General features: G+C 48.9%; 1 protein-coding gene across 1 annotated transcript; it reads right to left on the bottom strand.

Annotated features, from left to right (window-relative positions):
* Positions 1–832: 832 nt before the first annotated feature.
* On the bottom strand, positions 833–16,766 carry SLAMF9 (SLAM family member 9). Its single transcript, XM_089906588.1, is given in 9 exon segments — positions 833–1,577; positions 1,983–2,199; positions 2,201–2,256; positions 3,329–3,595; positions 3,598–3,637; positions 3,639–3,669; positions 4,120–4,123; positions 15,530–15,622; positions 16,712–16,766. Coding segments are annotated over 9 exon segments (969 nt in total). The 3' UTR covers positions 833–1,371.
* Between the last annotated feature and the right edge of the window lie 7,729 nt (positions 16,767–24,495).

The following is a 24,495-nucleotide window of genomic DNA, read 5'->3' as shown; positions in this document are numbered from 1 at the left end:
TTCTAAAATCCCCTGGGGTTACCGGCCCCTCCCACCCCTGTGGAAGCCAAGGCGTTCACTTAGCCCTGTCTCTGTAAGAGCGCCAGTCAGCTGCACCTGTGCATGCCTCTCCTTCAAAGCGCATGTTCCTGGTGGAAAGGGATGGTGCCTCCATGGACATCTGCTGGGCAAAGTGTCCCAAGCCAGAGACCAGTGGCAGAGCACAGCCCATATCTCCTGAGATCTCACCCAGTGATCTCCCTACTGTATCCTACACACCACCTTCCTCCAGGTCACTCAATCCCCGGGCATGTCCTGTGAGTTGACTGGCTTTGCATTCCCTCCCCAATTCACCCCCCACCCCACCCTGCCACAGCAGCTACATTAAGTAACATCTACAAGATCTGATGTGAGGAGAATGACCAAGACTTAATCAGAGGGTGAGGAATTCGAACTGATCCCTGGGCTTGGGAAAGACAAAGAACATATAAACTTAAAGGCCTTTGTGGGGGACACAGGTAATGTATGTGTAGGGGGTGGGCATTAACCCAGGACAAGAGTCCAGAGAGAAGGTGTGAGGCCTTTCCACAGAGGAAATCTGTGGAGAAGGGACAGACAGGACAGTAACACCAACCACAAACAGAGGTCAAGGGTTCAGACCTCTGCTATTAATCCGGCTGTGTTGCCATCTCTGTGGGGCAGGCACCAGAGCCCCAGAGAAGCTGGCACCAGAGAGATGACCGAAAGGTCAGAGTAGAAAAGTCAGACCCAGAGTAGGACTGCACTGGGGTGCTTCAGAGCGCCCGTGCCAGACAGCCGCTAGACTGGGGTGGGGTGGGCTGGGGTGGGTGGGAGTAGCTAAGGGCAGGGCAGAAGGAGGGTGTGAGAGCAGAAAGATTGGCAGGAATAACACCACTCTTAGGTAGCTTTCTCATTGCCTGAAATCTCCCATTCGGGAGTCACAGCTTCAATTAGGTTAAAAGGAATCTCCCACTTTTCTTATTGAAGTGTAAATGTTATGTGTGTTGGTGGGGAGTGGGTTAGGCATGAATAATAACATACCAACACTTCATTGTGAGCGGGTCTTTTAGACTCACTTTCCTTCCCAAAGGCAGGTGAGGGAAGCACGTGGGGTTGGAAGAGGGTAACTGGAATGGAAGAAATGCAGGAAAGCAGGTTTTGCCAGAGTCACCCAGTGAAGGACCAAACAGCTCCTCCCCAGTGAGGTCACCTAGTTTGACTTTATTGCCAGACAATCTTCCCTCAGGGAGCATGGCCCTTGGGACACCCACCCTTTGGCCCCCTGGGAAGAGATGAGTCTGGGAAGGAGAGGAAGGTCTCCCTTGGGGCTGGGAAGAAACAATGCTCAGGGCAGGGGTCCCCAGGGGGCCATCAGGCCAGGCTGGGGCCAGGCTTCCCCTTCTTTCTCAGCCTCATTCTGTTTCTCCTGAGTTTCTTCATTCTTGGAATCTTGCATCTTGTCTGGACTCGATTGAGCCAGAGCCCCACAGCAAGAATTACAAAAAGCAAGAGGATGAGCAATGCCTTGGCCAGGAGACAGAAGGAAGTGGAAGACTTCTCCAAAGGGTAACCAATATCTGGGACAGAAGAAGGCAAGGAGAGAGGGGCTCACCAGAGGGAAGGTCTGGATTAGGGGACAGACACCTACCCCAAATTCCACACAGGGGGTCTCAAGTTTACAGTCCGTTGATGTTCCTTGGCAAGTATCTCAGGAAATGTATATTCTATTCACAGAATTTCAGGGTCTGGGGTCTGGGGAGTAATCTCAACCTGAGTAAGAGACTAGAAGGGACCTTTGGAAGCTGGGAGGACTAGGAAGGAGCACAGGGAAAGTGGGGGGCCCCATCCCAATCCAGGGGTCAAGTCTCCACGGGAGTAGTCAGGTCTAGATTCCAGGTACTCTCCTGGGGAGAAGGGAGGGAGGGAGCGGGTAGACTTGAGGCCCTGTGGTCGCTCAGGGGCTGTCTCTGGGGCCCTGGTACCTGCCCAGAAGGGCCCAGCAGGGATGAGATGAGAACTGATGTCGCTGATGCGGTTGTTTGCCCTGCATGTGTAGGAGACGGCCTTTTTCCCGGGCCTCCAGGATGTGCTAAGGACAGAGCCTTCGTGGGCTGTGTCAGCACCGTCCTCCCAGGATATCCAGCAGCAGGTCACATCCAGGCCTGCGTCCCTATGGATCATGTCAAGGACACATTACAGTACCTTCTTCCCCAGAGATCTCAAAGTTCACAGTCATGTGAGGCTGTGACAGCCATCCTAGATGAAGGAGAAACACAAAGATCCTCTAAGTAATCAGGGGTTGGGTCTGTTTTCCTAAGCTCTTCAACACTGGGGTATGGATGCTGCCCACTGAGACCTGCTTCACTTAACAAACAAGCCAAACTAACAGCACCTAGCCACCATCAAACCTGTTGTTCCAGAGTCCCCAGGGCAGCTGCCAAGCGACAGAGCTGCCTTTGGCATCTTCTACCTCCCCTTTATGACTTGCCTTCTCTCTCTTACCTTTGCACCCCACCTTCTTTCAAACTCTGTCCTGCCTCCCTGATCTTAGAAAATATTATCACCCCTCCCAGGGGCATTTATAGTTTAATCAGTGCCTCTGCAAGATTCAAGGTAGAAAATCAGTCAATGGGCTTCCCTGGTGGCGCAGTGGTTAAGAATCCACCTGCCAATGCAAAGGACACAGGTTCAATCCCTGGTGCGGGAAGATCCCACATGCCGCGGAGCAACTAAGCCCGGGAGTCACAACTACTGAGCCCGTGCACCGCAACTACTGAAGCCCACACACCTGGAGCCCGAGCTCCGCAGCAAAAGAAGCCCCTACTCGCTGCAACTAGAGAAAGCCCACACGCAGCAATGAAGACCCAACGCAGCCAAAAATTAATTAATTAATTAATGAAAAACGAAAAAGAAAATCAGTCAATGTCACAGGCACTAAGAGGAAATTTGGGTTCAAGTAGAGAGGACACCCTGATTAGTAGCCCTCAAATCACACAGGAGGACAAAAGGCTCAAGAATGGAGGTGGCATTCATGCCCAGGATGCAGAATCTCACTGGGAGAGAAAGGCTCCCTAGATGTCTGTAAACGAAACCCCTGACCCGTCTCACTGTGTTGGGCACATCCACAGGAACAGCCTCAGTCCAGGATCTTGCTACTCGAGGTCACTTTACCTGCAGTGCAGATACTGGGGTCAGACACACTGGAGGTAGACTGCCTTCCCATCCCAGACCCTCAAGTCATAACCCCGAGTCCTAAGACCCCTGATCCTTTGTGTGAGAAGCTCAGGAGAGCCAGAAAAGGCAGTTTTATGGTTCCCAGTAAACTCACGGTACACACAAAGATTGTAGTGCTGCATGGTGGAGATCTGGGACACCCTCAGGTTGACTTGAGCTTGGTAAGGCCCCAAGTTCTCCCAGCTCAGACTGCTGATGTGCAGGTAATAGGTGGGCTCCAGGAAGCTCACTCAGCCCTCATAGCGAGGGTTGGTCACCATGATGGTAGCCGGATGTCCCTCTTCCCCTGGCATCACAGTGGCAAGGCTTATGCGGGAGGACCAGATGATGTTCTCAACCTCTTCATCCAATGGTATTTCCGGGGGAGGCTGATGGACTCCTGAAGGACTGCAACACCTTCCTCTGGATCCACACCATCTCCAGAGTCCCCTTCGGCTGCAGATAAAGAAAGAAAAGATGGAAACAACACAGCTGGTGTCTCTAGGCTGCTGAGACGGGCAGAAGGGCTGTGATCTCAGTTGAGTATTTTCTATGACCCACACTCAACCTTGCCCTCCAGTTGCCTCTTCTGACTCTAGCTTTTTGCTGCACCTGACTTGAGCACCTACCAGGGCTTAGCTTCCATCTATGCCCCACCCTCCAAATTTTCTCTTCTCCATTCGCTGTCCTTCCACATCCCCAGGAGGGATATGGGGCTACTTCCCCTTCCATATCCCCAGGTTTCCTCATCTCTTGGCCCTGCACTGAAGCCACACCCTAGTCCTCTTTACTCCAGAAGAGCTGAAGCATTTGGTCCCAAAGGTGGTGACTTGCTAGCCCAAGACCCAGCAGGAGAACAGAGGGGGAAAGAGATACTCCTGTCCTGGAGCTAGCAGTCTGTCTCACCTTCCTGGAACAGCAAGAGGAGGAGCAGCCATGGAAGGGCTCCCATGTCAGCAGCCCCGTGTTCCGGTGTGCCCCAGGTGTGACTTGGTCAGCCCCGAAGGCTGTGAAGAAGACAAGCTGCCAGGATGCTGCTAGAGACAGAGTGACCAACTGACAGTCCTGAGGAGAGGGAAATGACGCTCACCCTATGTAGCAGCCCTCTAACTTCCTCCATCTCACTAAGCCCCTCCATGCCCACCTTGGGAAGAATTCTCTCTCTGAGCCTGATTGGCAAGATGGTTTACCCACTGACTCATGTTTCCTGTCCCTCAAATTCAGCTGAAATCCCACTTCCTAAATGAAGCCTTCCTAGATCCCTACTCTCTGTGCTCCCAGACTTCCCAGACATAGCACTTTCCCCAAGTTCTTTGAACACTTTCTATCCAGCCCTATCATTTTGCTTTCAGGATACTCTGCCTCGGGTCTCCCTTAGCAGTTCCTATGTTGCTGTGATCATATGACCATAAAAACATCTTTATCTCCCCAGGCAGACTCTATCTTTTGGACATCTCTGTATGTCCTACGGATGCTGGTCCCCATGGAGAAATGATATTTAAGCTGAGACCTCAAGGATGAGTAAGATCTGCTAAGTGAAGAAGAGAATGAAGGAGATACTTCTTAAATTTCAATTTATACAATTATCAGACCTCAGGGGCTGGGTTTTTTGAAAATGTACATCAGGTCTCAGTCTGAGTATGAAAACTTTTTAACATAAAATCATTTTAAAATATTATTAAAGCAAGGAAGAAAAAATTGAGTTAGGTTCTCTGAGAATCAGATACTGGAGTTAGGAGTGAAAGAGGTTTAGGACTTCCCTGGTGGTGCAGTGGTTAAGAATCCGCCTGCCAATGCAGGGGACACGGGTTCGAACCCTGGTCTGGGAAGATCCCATGTGCTGCGGAGCAACTAAGCCCTTGTGCCACAGCTACTGAGCCCACGTGCCACAACTACTGAAGCCCGCACTCTGAGCCTGTGAGCCACAACTACTGAGCCTGCAAGCCACAACTACTGAAGCCCGCGCGCCTAGACCCTGTGCTCCGCAACAAGGAGAAGCCACCACAATGAGAAGCCTGCTCACTGCAACGAAGAGTAGCCCCGGCTCTCGCAACTAGAGAAAGCCCGTGAACAGCAAAAATGACCCAACGCAGTCCAAAAACATTATTTTTTTTAAAAAGGAAAGAGGTTTAATGTGTGTGTGGGAGGGAGTGTGGGGGGTAAAGCCTGTAAAAGATAAAAGGGAAAGGAAGCAGAAATGAGCAAGGAGAGCCTGGGACCATGATGCTGAGCAGACAGTCTCCGCTAATTCAGCAGGGAGCTCTGCAGCGGAGCTCCCGCACCGTCACTGTGCGTAGTCATTGGCTAGGGCTGCCCAGGAAGTGCATGGGTACTGCAGGTGCTGCACATGGAGGCTGTCAGTTAACTGCATCCCTCACAGCTGAAGACAGGTTCTCTCTTGAAAGGAGATCCAGGGGCACCTTCACAGCTGCTGCAGTGAATATGCTGATCAGACAAAAGGTGACTGTGTGCAGATTGATTAAACTTGTCTCCATAAACAGTACATTATACTTATTGAGCAGAGGGAAATAATTTGCATCACTCCCTCCCCAGCCCCTACCCCACCCTCACTAAGCCCTTTCCAGTCCAGTGTGGAGAAAGCCCTTCTCCGAACATGATTTTCAAGTGGTCTGGAAATCTGATTTTTTATTCTGGCTCATGGACTGCGACCCAAATGCAACTCCATTTCCGTCTCTCACTGCCTCTTCAATCTTATTCAGTGGGGTGGTCTTCCCCTGAGGTTTCTGCTCTCAGTTCAGAAATGAGAACTTCTGTCTCAGGTATTGGGTTGGCCCAAAAGTTCCTTCCATTTTTAACTAAAAGTAAAAGACATATTTTTCATTTTCACCAAGAACTTTATTGAACAACATATTCACCAGTTTGTTCCACTGCCTTCTGCCATTTTTCAGGCAACTTCATAATTCCATCTTCCCAAAACTTTTTAACTTTTTGAGCAAAGAACTGTTCCAGGTGACTTTTACAGTCTTCTGGGGAATTGAAATTTTTTCCATTAAGAGAATTTTGTAAAGACCAAAATAAATGAAAATCCGAAGTTGCAATGTCTGGTGAATATAGTGGATGAATCAGAACTTCCCAGCCAAGCTGTAGCGGTTATTGCCTGGTCATCATGAAACATGCAGTCTTGCGTTATCCTGATGGAGGTTTATGCGTTTTCTGTTGACTAATTCCAGATGCTTTCATCAAGTGCTTCTTTCAGTTGGTCTAATCCGGAGCAGTACTTTTTGGAATTAATCGTTTCGTTTTCCAGAAGGAGCTCATAACAGAGGACTCCCTTCCAATCCCACCATATACACAACATCATGTACTTTGGATGAAGGCCAGCCTTTGGTGTGGTTGGTGGTGGTTCATTTCGCTTGCCCCACGATCTCTCCTGCTCCACATTACTGTACAGTATCCACTTTTCATCGTCCGTCACAATCTGTCTTAAAAATGGGACTGTTTTTTACTTTTCAGTAGAGAATCACATGTGGAAATACGGTCGAGAAGGTTTTTCTCGCTTAACTTATGTGGAACACAAACATCAAAGCGATGAACGTAACCAAGCTGGTACAAATGATTTTCAATGTTTGATTTGGATATTTTGAGTATGTCGGCTATCTCCCGTGTGGTATAACGTTGACTGTTCTCAATTAATGTTTTGATTTGATCGCTATCAACTTCAACTAGTCTACCAGACCGTGGAGCATCGTCCAGCGAGAAATCTCCAGCACGAAAATTCGAAAACCACTTTTTACATTTTCGATCAGTCACAGCACCTTCTCCATACACTGCACAAATCTTTTTTTGGTAGAAAGGTTTCTACCTTTCTTGAAATAATAAAGGATAATATACCGAAAATGTTGCTTTTTTCTTCCATCTTCAATATTAAAATGACTACACAAAAATTCACAAATATTCATAAGATTTTTTTAAATGCACGCTGAAATGAGAGCTGTCACAACTTAATCTAACAAAATTGTTTCAAATGAAGTTAAAGACAACTGAGCGCTACTAGAACCATCTTACGGAAAAAAAAAAAAAAAACGAAAATTTTGGCCAACCCAATAATATACCAAATTCCAAACTTAAATAGAATCAAGCAATCTCCCCTTGCCCTGGCTTGCGTCTATTTCAGGCTGGAAGCTTACAGCAGGGCAATGGGAGAGGTCCTGCTCTCTGCTCAGCTTCCCCCTTCCTCCTTCTCCCCTCAGCTTGCCTCCCCAATTCATGTTCCCCATCTCCAGGACGGTGGAGAGGTGGTAGAACTGTTCTTATCTGGCTGAGTAGCTTTGTGCTCTACGGACCTGGCAGATGGTTAAGATGAACTCTTCTGAGGAGCAGTTTCGTGGGTTTTTACAGGTTTCTGCTGGTTCCTTCTCTCCTACTCTTGACCCAGGAAGGATGCATCTCTCTTCTGGGTGGTCCTTTTTTTTTTTTTTTTTTTTTGCGGTACACGGGCCTCTCACTGCTGTGGCCTCTCCCGTTGCGGAGCACAGGCTCCGGACGCGCAGGCTCAGCGGCCAAGGCTCACGGGCCCAGCTGCTCCGCGGCATGTGGGATCTTCCCGGACCGGGGCACGAACCCGTGTCCCCTGCATTGGCAGGCAGACTCTCAACCACTGTGCCACCAGGGAAGCCCCTGGGTGGTCCTCTGAAAGTCCTTCCTCAGCTCCTGGACACCTGGCTGCACGTCTCATCTCCACCCCTCCAACTGTCCCCACTGTATGGTACCCAGGCCAACAAAACAGGCTGTGTCTCATAGGTGGTCCTCGTTTGCCCTCCAAAAACATTCCTGGCCCCTGACAGATTCCGAGATCTACAGCACATCGTCACACTCCTGGCTGCCTCGCAGGAGTCCCATCTCAGTCCACAGTTGTTTTTAATTCTCCGAGCCCTGACTTAGGCTCCGGTCCCCTTACTCTCACCTGCAGGCACACGTCTTCTCTCTGAAGTCCCCTCAGACGTAAAATCATCTATCCTTTGAGGGATGAGGTGGGGACTGACAATAAAATAACAGTTATTTCTGAAGAACTCTCTTTCCGGAATTCTGTGGTGGTACAGTGGTTAGGACTCTGTGCTTCCACTGCAGAGGGCACTGGTTCAATCCCTGGTCGGGGAACTAAGATCCCACAAGCTGCGTGGTGCAGCCAAAAAAAAAAAGAGAAAAGAAATCTCTTTCCAATCTCCCTCTCTCAACTCTCCATCCATGGATGAGGGGGTTCCAAGAGCAGTGACACAAGTTCTCCTTCATTCTGGTTGAAAATTTCACAGGGAGAGGTCTCCCTCACGCTGCCTTTGATCTCTCCATTCCTGTCCCATGGACACCTCAGTGGAACCACGGCAGGGAGAGTTCCAGTTAACACATAGGGTCCCCTTACCACAGTCTGTGACCCAGTTGATTTCTGCAGTGCTGTGGTGGACAGTTTCACGACTGTGCCCCTCCACCCTGAAGTTTGCACCTCTGGTTTTCTGCTTCAGGGCTATCTCTGCAGCAATGGAAGGGCATCAGCCCAGTTGCAGTGCAGCCGGAAAGTGTAGAGAGTGTACAGACCCCAGAGGCAACCCCTGGAGCCAATAGAGTGCTGCATTGGTGGATAAATGCCCCAGCCTCCCTGCCCTTCCATGGGATAATTCTGGGGCTTGTTCTCCAGAGTTCTTCAGCAGACTGAGCCCGGTTGTCCACACCTTTTATGGGCTTTTCTCCCTTCCCCATCTCATGTTCTTCATTCATTTATGTTGGCTTCCTGGATCATCTCCCAGAAAATACTACCTCTACTCAAGTTCTTGTCAAAGGCCCTGCTTTGGGAGGAACCTAGATTAAGATACTATTATATATGATAAAGTAGTTCAGCCAGTCAAAGTTAGATGCCCTGTCTCCTCTGCCTGGGTCTTTAGGGGGCAAATAAGTTAATGAGAAATAAGTCTTGGGACTTCCCTGGTGGTCCAGTGGTTAAGACTCCATGTTCCCAATGCAGGGGACACAGGTTCGATCCCTGGTCGGGGAACTAAGATCCCGCGTGCCGCACTATGCAGCCAATTCCCACACCCCAATTCTCCTGAGGTAACAGCCTTGGGAAACAGGGGCCGGTGAAAAGCTGGTCTTGTTCTGATGAAAGGATGGGGGGATAATAAAGGGTCAAACCTTTGATCAGATTTTCTCTTCAGCTTCTCGTCAGGAACCGGGACCCACACAGCAGAGCCATTAGCAGATAAGTTCCAAATCAGTCACCTCCCTCCCACAGCAAAGCACATTGAGACCTGCACATGTCTTCTGTTCCATCAAAGGGGCTGCGCCTGATACATGGTTTACCTTCTTCCTTTCTTTTTCTTTTTTAAATGTCAGGGTTAAAAGAGTGATTATTCAGTTGAACTATGAAGGTGGCTGGTGAGAACCGAAATAGCCCGCAGACTGCTGAAGGGCACCCAGAGGAGCCATTGTGAAACAGAGGAGAAAGGAGTGTTCCTTGTGAGGGACCAGCCTGGGCAGGCCCCCCGGGGTGGGAGAGAGCAGAGCACACGGAGGCACAGATGGCAGCCTGACCAAGTGGGGCAGGAGTGAGGTGGCGAAGATCAGAGACGGGGCGGCAGAGGTGCCCTGGAGACAGCTCACCTTAGAGCCTTGGAGACCTGCTCAAGAGCTTAGAAGTCATAGTCTCTCAAGAAGTTTACTTTGATAGGCAGGAGAAATAAAGGCTGGAGGTGAAGGGAAAACAGGGTAGAGGGAAAGTTTTATTGCTGCTGATTTTTTGAAATTTTATTGAAGTATGCTTGCTTTACAACGTTGTGTTAATTTCTGCTGTACAGCAAAGTGATTCAGTTATACATATATACATTCTTTTTCCTATTCTTTTCCATTATGGTTTACCATAGATCTTGAATACAGTTCCCTGTGCTATACAGTAGGACCTTGTTGTTTATGCTGTTGATTTTTTTTTAATGGGAGAGATTTGAACATATTTAAATGCCGGGACGAGAAGAAGCAAGTGGGGAGTGGAGCTGCAAGAAAGAAAGGAGATGGTCAGTGGAGCAAGCCCCCACCACCCCCAGAAGTTGGGAGGGAACTGGGATTCAGAGGCCAGGAAGAAGAACCAGTCTTCGATTGCAAGATGGCCCTTCATTATAATAAGAAAAGATGATCAGAGTTGCAGGTAGCATCTTCTTTGTCTGTGGCAAGAAGTTAAGGGGTGTCCTGTCATGTGGTTTCAATTTTCTCTGTAAAGTGGAGGCAAAGTTATCTGCTGAAACTGAAGGTTTAGGTGGGTGTGTCAAAGGCAGGTATTTCAGGAGAATGGGCAAAGTCTGAAACAGATGAAGTGAGTCTGCGTCCGGGTTTCTTGGGACAGTCCCAGCTTAAGTCGGTTGTCCTGGCCTAATTATTAATCATGCTCCTTTTCACTCTTAGAAAGTATCCTGGTTTGTAGGGTAAATTATGTGATTACCCTAAAACAGGAGCAAAATCTTAGAAAAAGAATCACAGTGAAATAGCTAAGCTTTAAGAGTTCAAGGCCACCCTTAGCTTTTCTGGTCAACAAATTGCCCTAAAGATCTGGAGAAAGATAGTAGGGTGGGCAGGGGAAACGATGACATATCTGGAACCAAACTGCTTGGTTTGGAGCCTTCGTCTGCAGAATGAGATCCTCACAACACCAGCTTTGTAGGGCGGTTGTGAAAATGAAGAGAGATGATGCCTGTAGAGTACTTAGCATAGAGCGGCGCAGAGCGAGGGCTCAAAGAGTATGAGTTGTGGTTGTTACGGAAGGTTGGTTAAGTGTCGAGATGGTGGGCTTGGGGACTGTGAAGACCTGGGACCCCTTCGTACTTGGCCAGGGTCTGTGGCTATTGAAGAGAATAGGTAGGAAGTCTCTAACAGAAGATACGTGAACAGGCTGATTTGAGACTGTTCTCTGGCAGCACCAATCAGCCCCTGATCTGAGGACACAGAGGGCTTTGCTGCCGGCAGGTTCAGCCCAGCTCGGTGCTTTCCATGCCACCTGCCTGCTCACCAGATCATCCCGTTATGTACGCAGAGACGCAGCACGCTGGGCTGAACCTTATTTTATTTTATTTTATATTTTGGCCATGCGGCAGCTTGTAGGATCTCAGTTCCCCGACCACGGATTGAACCCTTGCCCCCTGCAGTGGAAGCGTGGAGCCCTAACCACTGGACCACTAGGGAATTCCCTGAGCCCCTTTAAAACACACTGCCTGATGACTCATTCCTTATCTCTTTTTTTTTCTTTTTCCTTTTTTTTTTTGCGGTACGCGGGCCTCTCACTGTTGTGGCCTCTCCCGTTGCGGAGCACAGGCTCTGGACGCGCAGGCTCAGCAGCCATGGCTCACGGGCCCTGCCGCTCCGCGGCATGTGGGATCCTCCCGGACCGGGGCACGAACCCGTGTCCCCTGCCTCGGCAGGCGGACTCTCAACCACTGCGCCACCAGGGAAACCCTCATTCCTTATCTCTTGGCCATCCAAATCCCAGGGTGGTTCCTATACCCACACCCTTCCCTCAACCTTCCTTGTAAGTACGATGCGTCTGCCCTTCTTTCCTAAAATCGACTCCCCGCCATATGCTCTGTTTATTGTTCTCACAGTGCAGGTTTTGTATCTCCTGCATCAGAATCACAGAGGGCTGGTTACAATGCTGATTCCTTGGGCTCCACTCCAGACCCAGGGAATCACGACGGCGGTGGGACCTGGTGGTGGCTGTGAATCCACCTGCTCATCCAGGTCCCCAGGGGATTCCGCTGTATGCTAAAGTTTGAGAATGCCCCACGCTGCCTGCTCTTGTGTTTCGCTGAAGCAGAGAGAACGTTCCCCAGCCTGAGCTGCCTTTATCTCTAAGCACAAAATGTTTCTTTCCCAGTGAGTAGGGCTGTGAAACGCTGCCTTCTTGGGCTGGGCTTCCTAGAGCATGAGGTGGACTCTGGGGCCTCTGGATCTGTCCTCCTGGGAGTCCCCCTGGGAATTGGGAAGCACTGTGTCCAGGACTGCCAAGGGAAGCAGGTCCGGGCCAGAGCTTCAATCCAAGACGTGCGCCTGCATTTATCCCTTGACGTGCGGGATGCTGATGCAGAACTCGTTTGAAAACAGGAAAGAAAAGAAGTTCAGAACCTACTCATCTTGTCCAACCCCTTATTTTACAAAAAAACACAAAAAACAAAAATAAAAACCAGGGGTCCACGGGGTGGAGGGACTTCTCCGAGGCCACACAGTTGCCAAAACCCAGGTCCTCTGGTACCTTGGTGGCAGGACTTGAAACAAATTTGGGATGTAACACACTCTATCTGTGATGTCCCAACACAGAAAACCCTCAGTAAATGTTAGTATTGCTGGTGTCATTATTAATTTGTATTTGTATTCATTCGTTATTGTTAATTTCTATTTGAGACCGGAGGCGCTCAAAGAGAGCCCAACGGGAACAAAGTGGGGTGGCCTGAGGGAAGCCAGCTGGCCGCCCAGACAGCTCTGCACAGAATGACCCTTTTCTCAGCAAATTCAACACTGATCAGGTTCCAGCTCTCCACACCACCACAGGCTCAAAACTCCAGCTCATCAATGTCCCAGAGTTGATCAGAATCTGGGAGGCTGCCTCATCTTATCAGAGCTGTCATCAACTGATATATAAAAGTAGCCATTCATCCTACAAATATTTAGGAAGTTCCAACAAAGTGGCAGGAATTTCAGGGCCCAGGGCTGTTTCCCTGAGCAGTCTTGTGACCGTATAGCTGACGTTACTACCCCCTCAGAGTTGCTGCTGTCAAGTAGAGAGCCATGTGGGTGGCCTCCCATGGCCAGGATAGAACACTGAAGCATGCAATTCGGATAGGACTGTGTTCCTGGCACTGGCTTATCTTTCTACCCTGCTTTCTTCTAATCTCATTTTCCTGATTGGTGTCTTATCTTGCCACATTGTATGTATTTTGTAAAACGTGTGTGAGTTTAGCCAAGCATACAGTTAGAGAGAATAGAAGACCATCCTCACTTCTGACACCAGCTGCAAGTTTCAGGGGTTCCCCCAAACCATCCTCAGGTTCAAAGATTTGCTAAAGGGATTCATAGAACACACTGAAAGCTTTTATTCTCACAGGTTAAAAATCAGCCTAGGGGGCTTCCCTGGTGGCGCAGTGGTTGGGGGTCCGCCTGCCGATGCAGGGGACACGGGTTCGCGCCCCGGCCCGGGAGGATCCCGCGTGCGGCGGAGCGGCTGGGCCCGTGAGCCGTGGCCGCTGAGCCTGCGCGTCCGGAGCCTGTGCTCCGCAACGGGAGAGGCCACAGCGGTGAGAGGTCCGCGTACCGGAAAAAAAAGAAAATCAGCCTAGGGAGGAAGTGCAGAGGCCCAGGAAAAGTACCAAACATGTCCTCTCTCCATGGAATCCTAGGACAGTGTTACGCTTCTGGCCTCAGTGTGTGACAATACACACAGAGAGTCTCGCCCAAGCCTTGGTGCCGGTTTTGTTGGGGCTTGATGACATATGGCCCTCATGACTGATCTTTAGCCTCTAGTCTCCCAAAGGTTGCGGGGAGAAATGATACTGCATGGCCCAAAGCCCTCATCATACATCACATTGTTAGACGGTCTGGTGGCCAAGGTCCCCATGCAAACGAAGACGTGCTTATCAGACCTGATATTCCAAAGGTCTAAAGATCACTTCCAGTAGCCAATGGCAAAAGCCAGACCTCTCTTTGGGAAAGTTAATTCTTCACGACACAATGTGTTAAATTCATTTTTCCAGCAAGGGGAGAAGGAAAGAAGGAATAAACCAACCAGTCAAATCGAATCAGTCCAGTCACGACCAGACTCCTGACTACAGTCCCCTATTGACAATAGGTGAGAGACCTCAGCAGGGACTCTAGCCCACAGCCTGAGCCGCTCTGTTGTGCTTCTTGTGGTACCCAGAGTTGGAAGAGGGAGCCGAGGGTGCTGCTCTGCCCTGAGTGAGGGGAGGAAAGACAGTGTCCTCTGAGGCCAGGGAAGGCAAGGAGATACTGATGAGACTGAGGTGGATTCAGACTTTGCCATCTTCTCACGTTACTAGGGAAGGGATTCCAGGTGGAGTAGGCTAAGGTGGGCACGCATGCAGTAGAAGGGTGGGGGTCCTGGCAGCTTTGCAGAACTGTTTGGGAAGGATGCTGAGTCAAGGTCATAGTTGGCACTCAGGGTCCAGAGCCTCAGAGCCACTCTCACAAGCCTTCAGCCAGCACCTGGGCAAAGCAGCTGCCATTTCTCCCCTGGTGCTCCGGGGAGTCCTGGGAGTTCAGGTTCCTGAAATGCCTCCAGGCTGTGTGGTCACAGGGTCCCCTTGGCAGAGAGGTATGCAGACCGTGTGACTGCCCACCCCAGTAGCAAGGGAAGAAGGCAATGCAGCCAGCTCTGGGGAGAAGAGCATCGGCAGATACGGGGAGAAATGGGGGCCAAGCTGAGGTTGTGGGGCTTCTTGTGGGTCTCTGGAGCTCATCTGCACCCAGGACTCCAGCTTCTGCCTCTCTATTCGTGTCCCTGTGTGTGCCTCGGTCAGGCTCTCCGCCTCTCTGCTCTCTCTCTAACACACACTGTCTTAGCTCGGGATCCCATAACAAAATGCCACAGACTAGGAGGCTTAAAGAACAGAAATGTAATTTCTCACAGTTCTGGGGGCTAGAAGTCCAAGATCAGGGTGCCCAAGGTAGGTTTCATCCTGAAGCCTCTTCTCTTCACTTGTAGGTGGCTGCCATCTCGATGTATCTTCACACGACCTTTTCTTTTTGCACGCCTAGAGAGAGAGAGAGAGAGAGGAGGGGAGGGGGAAGGGTGGGGGAGGGGAAGGGAAGGGGGATGGGAGAGAGGGAGAGAGAGGGGGCTCTTGGTGTCTCTTCTTACAAAGGCACTTATCACATCATGAGGGCCCCACCCTCATGATCTCATCTAACCCTAATTACCTTCCAGAAACCCCCATCTTCCAATATCACCATATTGGGGGCTAGATCTTCAACTTATGAGTTTGGGGTTTACACAAACATTCAGTCTATAACACACACCTTAAGGCCTATCCACAGGAGACAAGTTGCCTGTGCCTGAGGCCAAAATCAAAATGGCTCAGACTTAGTGAGATCCCAGAAAAGTGGTTCTCTAAAGGGTCCACAGCATCTGTGACTATAAAAAGAGGACCCATCTAACTGCTTATTTTCGTGTGACCTGAGGTTCCTCTCCCTCTACACATCTCCCTCCTCCAAGTTCCCCATGCTCTGTACCCAGCATGGCGGGAGGAACACAGAGGAGTGAGATCTGACCCTGGCCAGCTTGCTGGGGCTCATAGCCCAGTTGGGGGACAAGACCTACCATCCACGGAGAGTGTCTCAGCCTTGCTTGTCTCTTTGGAGACATTGTTCTCAGCCTCGCAGGTGTAGTCCCCAGCATCCTGCTCTGACATCACTGGGAAGAGGAAGGAGACGGCTCCACCATGGGGAGCCACGTGGTTCCGCAGGGTGTCCCCATTGAGGTAGAATGAGGATCGGAGGGGAGGAGCTCCACAACTCGGCTGGTGGGTCTCAAGGTGAGCAGAGGACGGGACACAGGAACCGGGGAAGCACACAGTTTGGAAGGGTCAGCGGGACCCCCCAGGCTCCTCCCTTAGGAACCCCTCCCCACATTCCCAGGGGGCCCCACTGCCCAGGCCCCTGGGGAGGGTCTCCCCGTCCTCCCCTCACCCTGACCTCCAGCTGGGGACTCTTGTTTCTGGACCCAGCCACCCTCAAGGGCCGCCTCACACCAGTAAAGCCTGGAGTCTCCCTCCTCGGCTGCTGGGATGCAGAGTGATGCTAATGAGATAGTATCTAGAAGACTATAGATATACATACATATATAATATATATAAATATATAAGACTATTTATATATATACATAAAACAGCAAAAGAGTGAAAACAACTAAAATGTTTATTAATAAGGGACTGGTTAAATAATTACGGTCCAGCCATATAATGAAATATAATGTAGCCATGAGAAAGAGGTATGTCCATAAATACCAAGTGGAGTGAGCCCAAAGATAAAGTGTTAGTGAAAGAAAATTAAAAGCAACATGTGAACCCACGTGTACAGTGCACCTCCACTGTGTATAAAAAGGTATATACATATATATTCACACATCTATAAGTTTGCATATGCATAAAAGATTTTAGCATATAGTGGGTAACTCGTGGGCTAGGTCTGGGAAAAAACAGTTTTCACAATGCCCTTCTTTGTTCTTTTTTTTTTGGCTTTGGTTTTTTTTGCAGTACGCGGGCCTTTCACTGTTGTGGCCTCTCCCGCTGCGGAGCACAGGCTTCGGACGCGCAGGCTCAGCGGCCATGGCTCACGGGCCTAGCCGCTCCGCGGTATGTGGGATCTTTCCGGACCGGGGCACGAACCCGTGTCCCCTGCATCGGCAGGCGGACTCTCAACCACCGCACCACCAGGGAAGCCCAGATTCTAACCTTTATTTCCCATTTTACATCCTTTCATAAACCCCTCCTAGGTGAATTACCTGAGTAGGGATCCGCTCCCTGCAGCAGGAGATCCTGAGGAGCTGAGTCTCTCATCGCACAAGGAGGGTGCTCAGGAGAAGGTAAGGAACAGACTCTGGGATCGAGAATCTGGGGGAGGGACTTCCCTGGTGGTCCACGGGTTAAGAATCTGCCTTCCAATGCAGGGGATGCAAGTACAATCCCTGGTCGGGGAATTAAGATCCCACATGCCACGGGGCAACTGAGCCCACGCACTCTGGAGCCCGCGCGCCACAACTAGAGAGCCTGCACACCGCAAGGAACGATCCCCTAACAAAGACCCTGCGTGCCGCAACTAAGACCTGACTCAGCCAAATAAATAAACAAATAAATACAAAAACAATTTTTTTTAAAGGTAAACATTAAAAAAAAAAAAGAATCCGGGCGACCTCAGCTTAGGCAGAGCAGGGTGAGTAAGTGAGAAGACTGACAGCTGACCATAGGCTTGCATTCTTGTTGGTGGCAGAAGACAGGAGAGACACAAAGCAGGGCTGGGCCAGAGTCCTTGGAGTTACAGGCTGAGGTCCCAGGTAATGCTGGAAGACACATAAGGTGAGCAGATACAGTCTTCACTCAGAGACAAAAAGAAGGGTTTTTTGCTGGCATCATGCTATCTCTCCAGTTATGGGAAAGATTTGTTCTGACAGCAAAGCTAGTAACGCATCTTATAGCTCCTGCAGGCAAGGCCAGGACTTCAGCTGGTGGAGAGGCCTGGTGTGAATGGGAGAAAGTGGCTGAGAGAGAAAAGCAGAATGTGCCCAGGCACAGATGTTCGTCACTGCACACTGGGAAGGAGGGGGTGGGTTCAAGGCCATTCGCAGGAGGGAAGAGACCTTGAGACCTCCCATGCCTTCAGACCTGGCATACGGCTCAGCACAGATGGGCACAGAAGCTCCAGGTCAGCACCATGAAGCCAGCCTTACTGACTGATTTAGAGTCAGGGGCTGTAGCAACCTCAGCAGGATGGTTGTCCCCTCAGACAGACATTTCTAGTCTGGGTGGTCAGAAGGGGACATGAATACTGTCATACACACAGAAACAGCAAGGGCATGAAACTAAGGACGCACCAAACTTTCCATCACAGGGCTCTGCAGTGGAGAAAAGTGATGGGGGTTAGATTCGACAATAAGGACTTCCTGATGGAAAGAGAGATTCAACATGGGAATGTTGGATACAGGAGGATGAGTGAGCCCCCTTACTCCCTCTTCCTACACACATTTGGGAAGTGCCAGCCCCCACTGCTTCCCCACCCCCAGCTGGTCATAGTTCCTGAGAAGCTTCATAGGAACATTTCCGCCCAGCATCTGGCCATCATGGCTTTAGGGTGTCCACGGAGCCAGCTCATGGCATACCTCTCCCCACTCCCTATCCTCCCTGCTTCAGGAGGAATGAGGAAAGGAAGCCAGATGGGACTTAAATGACAACTGCCTCGTCCTCTAAGAAGCAGCAGGCAGGACAAGACTTGGGGTCGGGGTGGGGACTTTAGAAAGGATAACTGACTTTGGTGTCAGTTATGAGGGTAAACGTGGATCTTCATACAGGACACCAGATCTGATGAGGTGGCTCTTAGCATGTGGAAAGGACTCTTCATCTCTTAGGAGCCTGGCTCCAACTTGAAGGAGATAAATGGACGACTGTATTCACCTGGGTAACAGATGCTAGGATGGCATCCAAACAGACCAGGACCTAAGAAGACAGGCAGATAAAGATGCCTAAACTCTATCTTACAAGACAGATTCCTGGTACTTTTTTTTTGTTTCCCTTTTGCTTACCCTAGCCTTTAGTAAATAGCTGTCTAAAGGTTTCAGGCCAGCTCAGTTGTGTGTTGAAGAAGAAGCAGAGCTCTCCAAAACCCAGCATGGTAGACACTGGGAGTGGTCACCAAGGAGAGCCCCCAAGAGAAGGTGAACCTCAAAAGCCAAAAGAACCTCAGATCTGTGGCCCAGTTGGTCCTCTCACCAGGAGATCCTTGTTCCAGGCCCAGCTTCAGAGGTTCTGAGTTTTGTTACTATCACAGAAGGCGATATTTCCTTGTAATCTGAGCTGTAACTGGCTCTCTCCTCTTACGGGAAGGGGAGAGTCTCCCATTCCAAACCATCGTTTCCCAAGCTGACCCCAGAAAATACTTCATATGACTGTGTGAAAATACAGATTGCTTTTCATTTTGAAGGACAGAGGATTCACTTATGCTTATTTATCATGAGGCACTACATGAGCCTTGTACATCATTAAATGCATCTCATCAATGCTGTTGATATTGTTTCCTTTTAACTTCTATTTGATGGTGTTCAATTTTCCAAGTTTTTGTCTCACTTAGTGTGGCCATGAGTAGAAACCCTTGCAAAATTGGTGTGGGTAGGCAGAAGTTATAATACGATTTACAAATCAGAGGGAGTAGAAAGCTACCTAGGTGGTAAAGTTTGAGTTGTTTTAGAGAAGCCCTTCTCAAGCACAACTCTCTTAGACGCGCCCCCCCCCGCCGCCCCCCTCCCTGCACCCCCGCCACTGATTTCTTTTTGGTTGTCACTACTTTCCCCCAAGTTCTTCTTTAATATGCAAATACTGCTGGGAAGATAAGAGGAAACTACAGCATATCTCTGCTTAAAAACTGTTCTAATATGTTTGTAAATGTTTAGGAAAAAAATGTAAATCTCCTTGGGTAAGCAGGATGAGATGAAGCTATGAGCTCATTTTGGTAAATGTGCAAGTTTAAGCATTTCAAGCAAAGACATTTAAATCAACCTAAGCTTCCAAGACCAGGAGTTAAGCGTCAAAGTATCGTAGCCAAAAAAATATTTTATCGACTGGAAGAGACTCTCATGGGACTCTTTACCATGAATGACCTAGAGAAAATAACATAAGGCAATTTTTTTCTCCTTCAGTTTAACTCAACAAAGATCTATTTCATTCTACTATATGTAGGACACTGTGCTAGGTGAAACTGGGGACACAAATTGCATATAACAGTCCCCTCTCCCAGACAGTCTACCATGCAGGACAAAATACATATGGAGACACAAAGCAAAGTGTCAGAGTACTGGGAGAGTTCAATGAAGGGAGATAACCCACCCAGTTGCAGGGCTCAGCAGGCATAGGAGGGATTTAGAGGCAGCTATAAGTAAAATAGATTGTATGTGAAGGAACTGACATAAACAAAGGCACGGAGATGGGAAATCACAATATATTTTAGGGAATATCAGGTGGTCAGGTCTGGATGAATCATAAGGTAGGAATGGGAAGTTAGTTGAAGATGGGAGAGAACATTAGGGCCTCTGGGCAAGACCAAGGCAAAGGAAGTTTAGAGCCAATTTACAATGAGTCTTCCGTTCTTTCCCATTTCTGCTTCTGAGAGCTCATCCCTAACCACCCACTAGAACCATGATTCCTAGGCACACTTCCAGGATGGGCTTGTGGGGCACAGACATCTCTCCAAAGGAGCTGAGTCTTTGGCTCTGCTCTTAGAAAGACTCACCTTCTCATGTAGCTTGTGTTCTTCCTTTGGCCACTCTTCCCAGCCTCTTCCTGTTTGCCGTATCCCTAACCTCTCCACCAGCCTTGGCTAGTGGAGCAGGGTGGTGGATGCTGGCAGGGCAGGGGTAGGGTGGTGAGGCTAGATGAGCTTTTAGGTCCCTTGTAAGAGGATAGAGGTGCCTCCTCTCATTAGTGATTCTGGTCAGTCTCCTCTCTCCGCTCCCCCAAAATGAGAAGCAAAAGGCAGGAAGAAGGCTCCTCACAAGTCACCAGTTCCCTCAAGGAAGAGACACATGGAAGTCCCAGCAGGGTTATTCACAGCGGCAAGCGACCAGGACGCCAGGAGAAGCACGGCCACACTTGTCCCAGCAGCAGCCAGTGATTCATATTTGATGGAGCAAAGGAGATGGTCTCTAGGAGCAGGGTGAGCTGACCACACAGACGGTGAGAAGAGGAAGTAGAAGACGTGTGGCCTCAGTGCAGCGTTTTCCTTACATGATTATGAAAACAAAGTCCACTCCGTGTGGGCTGAACAGTGTTCCCCCAAGATGCCCACACCTCAATCCTGGAACCTGTGAGTGTTACATTACATGGCAAAAGAAACTTTGCAGATGTGATTAAAATAAGAATCTTGAGATGGGGAGGTTATCCTGGGATTACTGGGAGGACCTGAGGTAATCACTAGGGTCCTTACGAAAGGGACTCAGTAGAAGTCAGCGTCAGAAGAAGGCCATGTGATGATGGATGTAGAGGGAAGCAGATCAGAGACAGAAGATGCTATATCACCAGCTTTTTAAAGATGCAGGAAGGGGGCCACAAAGCAAGGGATACATCCGTATTCCTTAGCAGATAGCAACTACTTTGGAGTATCACTATGAGGATTAAATGATTTAATACATGTAATAGTAGTTGTGCAATAAATGCCCGCTATTATAAATATCCTTGGATCTCTTAGAGCCGCACTGTCCAATACGGTAGCCACAAGCCACATGCGACAACTGAGCACACAAAATGCGGCTGGTCTGAACTGAGGTATGCCACAAGTGTAAAATATACCCAAATTTCAAAGACGTAGTCCAAAAAAAAAGAATGTAAAATAATTCAATAATTATGACATTGATTACAGGCTGAAATGATAATATTTTGGGTGTAGTGGATACATAAAATATATTATCAAAATTAATTTCACCCGTTTCCCTTTCCCTGTATGTTACCTTTATATCAAAGTGGCTATTAGAAATTTTACATTTCTGTGTGTGGCTCGCATTGTTTCCACCTGACAGAGCGCTCTGAGTTTCTGAACCTTGATGAATAGAACACGCAAAGGCAAGCCCTGAGCATTCAGGGAAAGCAGTAAGACACACTGACTTCTTTACAAATGCCCCGGCACTCATCTGCTTCCTCTTTTTTGTATCTTTATGATGCCGTCCAAGAGACATTCCTGGGAGCACCCTTAATTCTTGACTGCCAGGTCCAGCTAAACCAAGAGAGTAAGTTCGGTTAGCCTCAGACACAGTGTGGGTCCCTGCCCCAGGGCAGGAGGAGGTAGTTGTCACTTTCTCTTTGAGACATCCAGTGAGCTCAGAGCACCATCCTCCCGTGTGGCTTAGCAGGAGCCTGTTCCCTCCATACCATACACTATTTTTTAATCCCTGCCATCTGCTCCAAAATGTTTACCCAACAGTCTGCCCCTGTACTTGAAATTCCACAATTTGGGTGACTCTTTTGAATAGAAAATTAAACTCTGTCCAGAAACGGTGCATGGGTCTTACAACTGTTAAACCTCTGCAACCATCAGGGATTCAGCTTGCTTTCCTTTCTTCACCCTCACCCCAAGAGTGGCCCTAGACCAGAAAAAGGCCTCCCAGCTTCCTTCACCAGTTGTCCCTAAGGCATACACACAGCTGGGACTTCCCTGGTGGCACAGTGGATAAGACTCCGAGCTCACCATGCAGGGGGCCTGGGTTTGATCCCTGGTCAGGGAACTAGACCCCGCATACATGCTGCAACTAAGAGTTCGCATGCCACAACTAAGGAGCCCGCAAGACACAACTAAGGAGCCCATGTGCTGCAACTAAGACTCAGTGCAACCAAACTAATTAATTAATTTTTTAAAAAAGACATACACACAGCTGACCCCCATCTTAAAGACTCTACTGCCAATCATTACACTGATACTGACAGCAAAGGATGGCAAAAATAACAAAGCTTGGCAAGCTGCAAGGCCTCCAGAACCTTCCTGAAGTCCCACAGCTGGTCCCTGGATGATGGGGACTCAAGTGGACTCCAGTCCCTGCCCTCATTCCTGAGTGTGGAGCTCACCACCCCATGCCTAAGGAGCACGTGGGCTCCTTTTCCCGAGAAGCCGCTTCCCCACTTTGTGGGCCTGAAGAGGCAGCAGGAGCAGACTCAGGGCCAAGTGGGCAGTTTGTACCTAAGAGGCCTTTAGACTGGGTGATGTACACTTCACAGGCTCTCTGCCCGTACCTCTGGATACTCTTCACAATCCTTATCAAATAGAATTACCAGAGGGACTTCCCTGGTGAGCCAGTGGTTAAGAATCCACCTTTCAATGCGGGGGACATGGGTTTGATCCCTGGTCGGGGAACTAAGATCCCACATGCCGGGGCTTCCCTGGTGGCACAGTAGTTAAGAATCCACCTGCAAATGCAGGGGACATGGTTTCGAGCCCTGGTCCGGGAAGATCCCACATACCACAGAGCAACTAAGCCCATGCGCCACAACTACTGAGCCTGCGCTCTAGAGCCTGGAAGCCACAACTACTGAGCCCACGTGCTATAACTACTGAAGCCCATGCGTCTAGAGTCTGTGCTCTGCAACAAGACCACCACAATGAGAAGCCCACACACCGCAACGAAGTGTAGCCTCAACTAGAGAAAGCCTGCACACATCAACAAAGACCCAATGCAGCCAAAAATAAATAAATAGAATAAATTAATTTTAAAAAAAAGATCCCACATGCCGTGGAGCAACTAAACCCATGCAGCATAACTACTGAGCCCACGCTATCTGGAGCCCACATGCCACAACTAGCGAGCCCGTGTGCTACAACTACTGAGCCCGCCCACCGCAACAAAGAGCCTGTGCACTGCAACGAAAGATCCCACATGCCGCCATGAAGATCCCGTGTGCCGCAACTAAGACCCAATGCAGCCAAATAAATAAATGAATAAAATTTTTAAAAAAATTACCGTATATCTAGCAATTCTACTTTTGGGTATATACCCAAAAGAATTGAAAGCAGGGACTCAGACAGGTATTTGTTCACCTATGTTCAAAGCATGTGAATTGTGGCATTATTCACAATAGCCAAAAGGTAAAAGAAACCCAAAGGTAAAAGAAACCCACCAATGATGAATAGATAAGCAAAATGTGGTATATACATACAATGAAATATTAGTCAGTCTTAAAAAAGGAAGGATATTCTGACACCTGCCACAACATGATTGAACCTTGAAGACATTATGCTTAGTGAAAAAAGCCAGTTATAAAAGGACGACCATTGTATGATTCCACTTATATGGCTAGAGAAGTCAGTTTCTGAGACAGAAATTAGATTATAGGTTTCCAGGGCACAAGGGAGGGGGTAATGGGTACTTCTTGTTTAATGGGTACAGAGCTTTAATTTGGGAAGATGAAAAAGTCCTGGAGATGGCTGCCAACAATGTGAATGCACTTAATGTCACTGAACTGTATACTTAAAAGTGATTAAATTCGTAAATTTTATGTTATAGATATTTTACCACAATCTAAAAACAATACCTCTAATTAAGAGAAAAAATAATCTGTATTTCTACAACATCTCTAACCAGAGCCAGATTATGATCAAATATGCCTCCAAATCTCCTCACCTTCTCTAGTGGAGGACCCTCTACCAGAGAATACCTCCAGGCCCCTCTCAGACCCTCCAGGCACTGTGCCCAAGGGTGGGCTTCACTTAGATGTTTCTCTGTCTCTTATTGGAACTTGTGCGCTGCCTGAGAAAACATATTCTCATGAATCCACAGGGGAAGCCTGAAGCTTGGGGCAGGAAGTTTGGGTCTGGGCATGTTTGCAAGCACATTTGGCTACATACCTGACAACACAGACTTTGTTAGTTATAAAGCTGATATTTTTATCTCCATCTTCTAACTGCTGATACTCTGACTTGGTTGGTTCAGAACTCAAGCAGGGAAGAGAGAGGTGTTACTCATTGACCACCTAAAATCCCAGCACTGCCAGTATTAGACAGGAGGCCAAGGCCAGGATTTTCTACTGGACCTAGGTTTCAGCA

The sequence above is a fragment of the Delphinapterus leucas genome, chromosome 1, assembly GCF_059928025.1.
Source record: "Delphinapterus leucas isolate spDelLeu-1000000601 "Yukka" chromosome 1, BTC_Dleu_Yukka2, whole genome shotgun sequence".
Taxonomy (NCBI): Eukaryota; Metazoa; Chordata; class Mammalia; order Artiodactyla; family Monodontidae; genus Delphinapterus; species Delphinapterus leucas.
The sequence above is the reverse complement of the archived record's forward strand: the minus strand, read 5'-3'. Positions and strand labels throughout refer to the sequence as shown.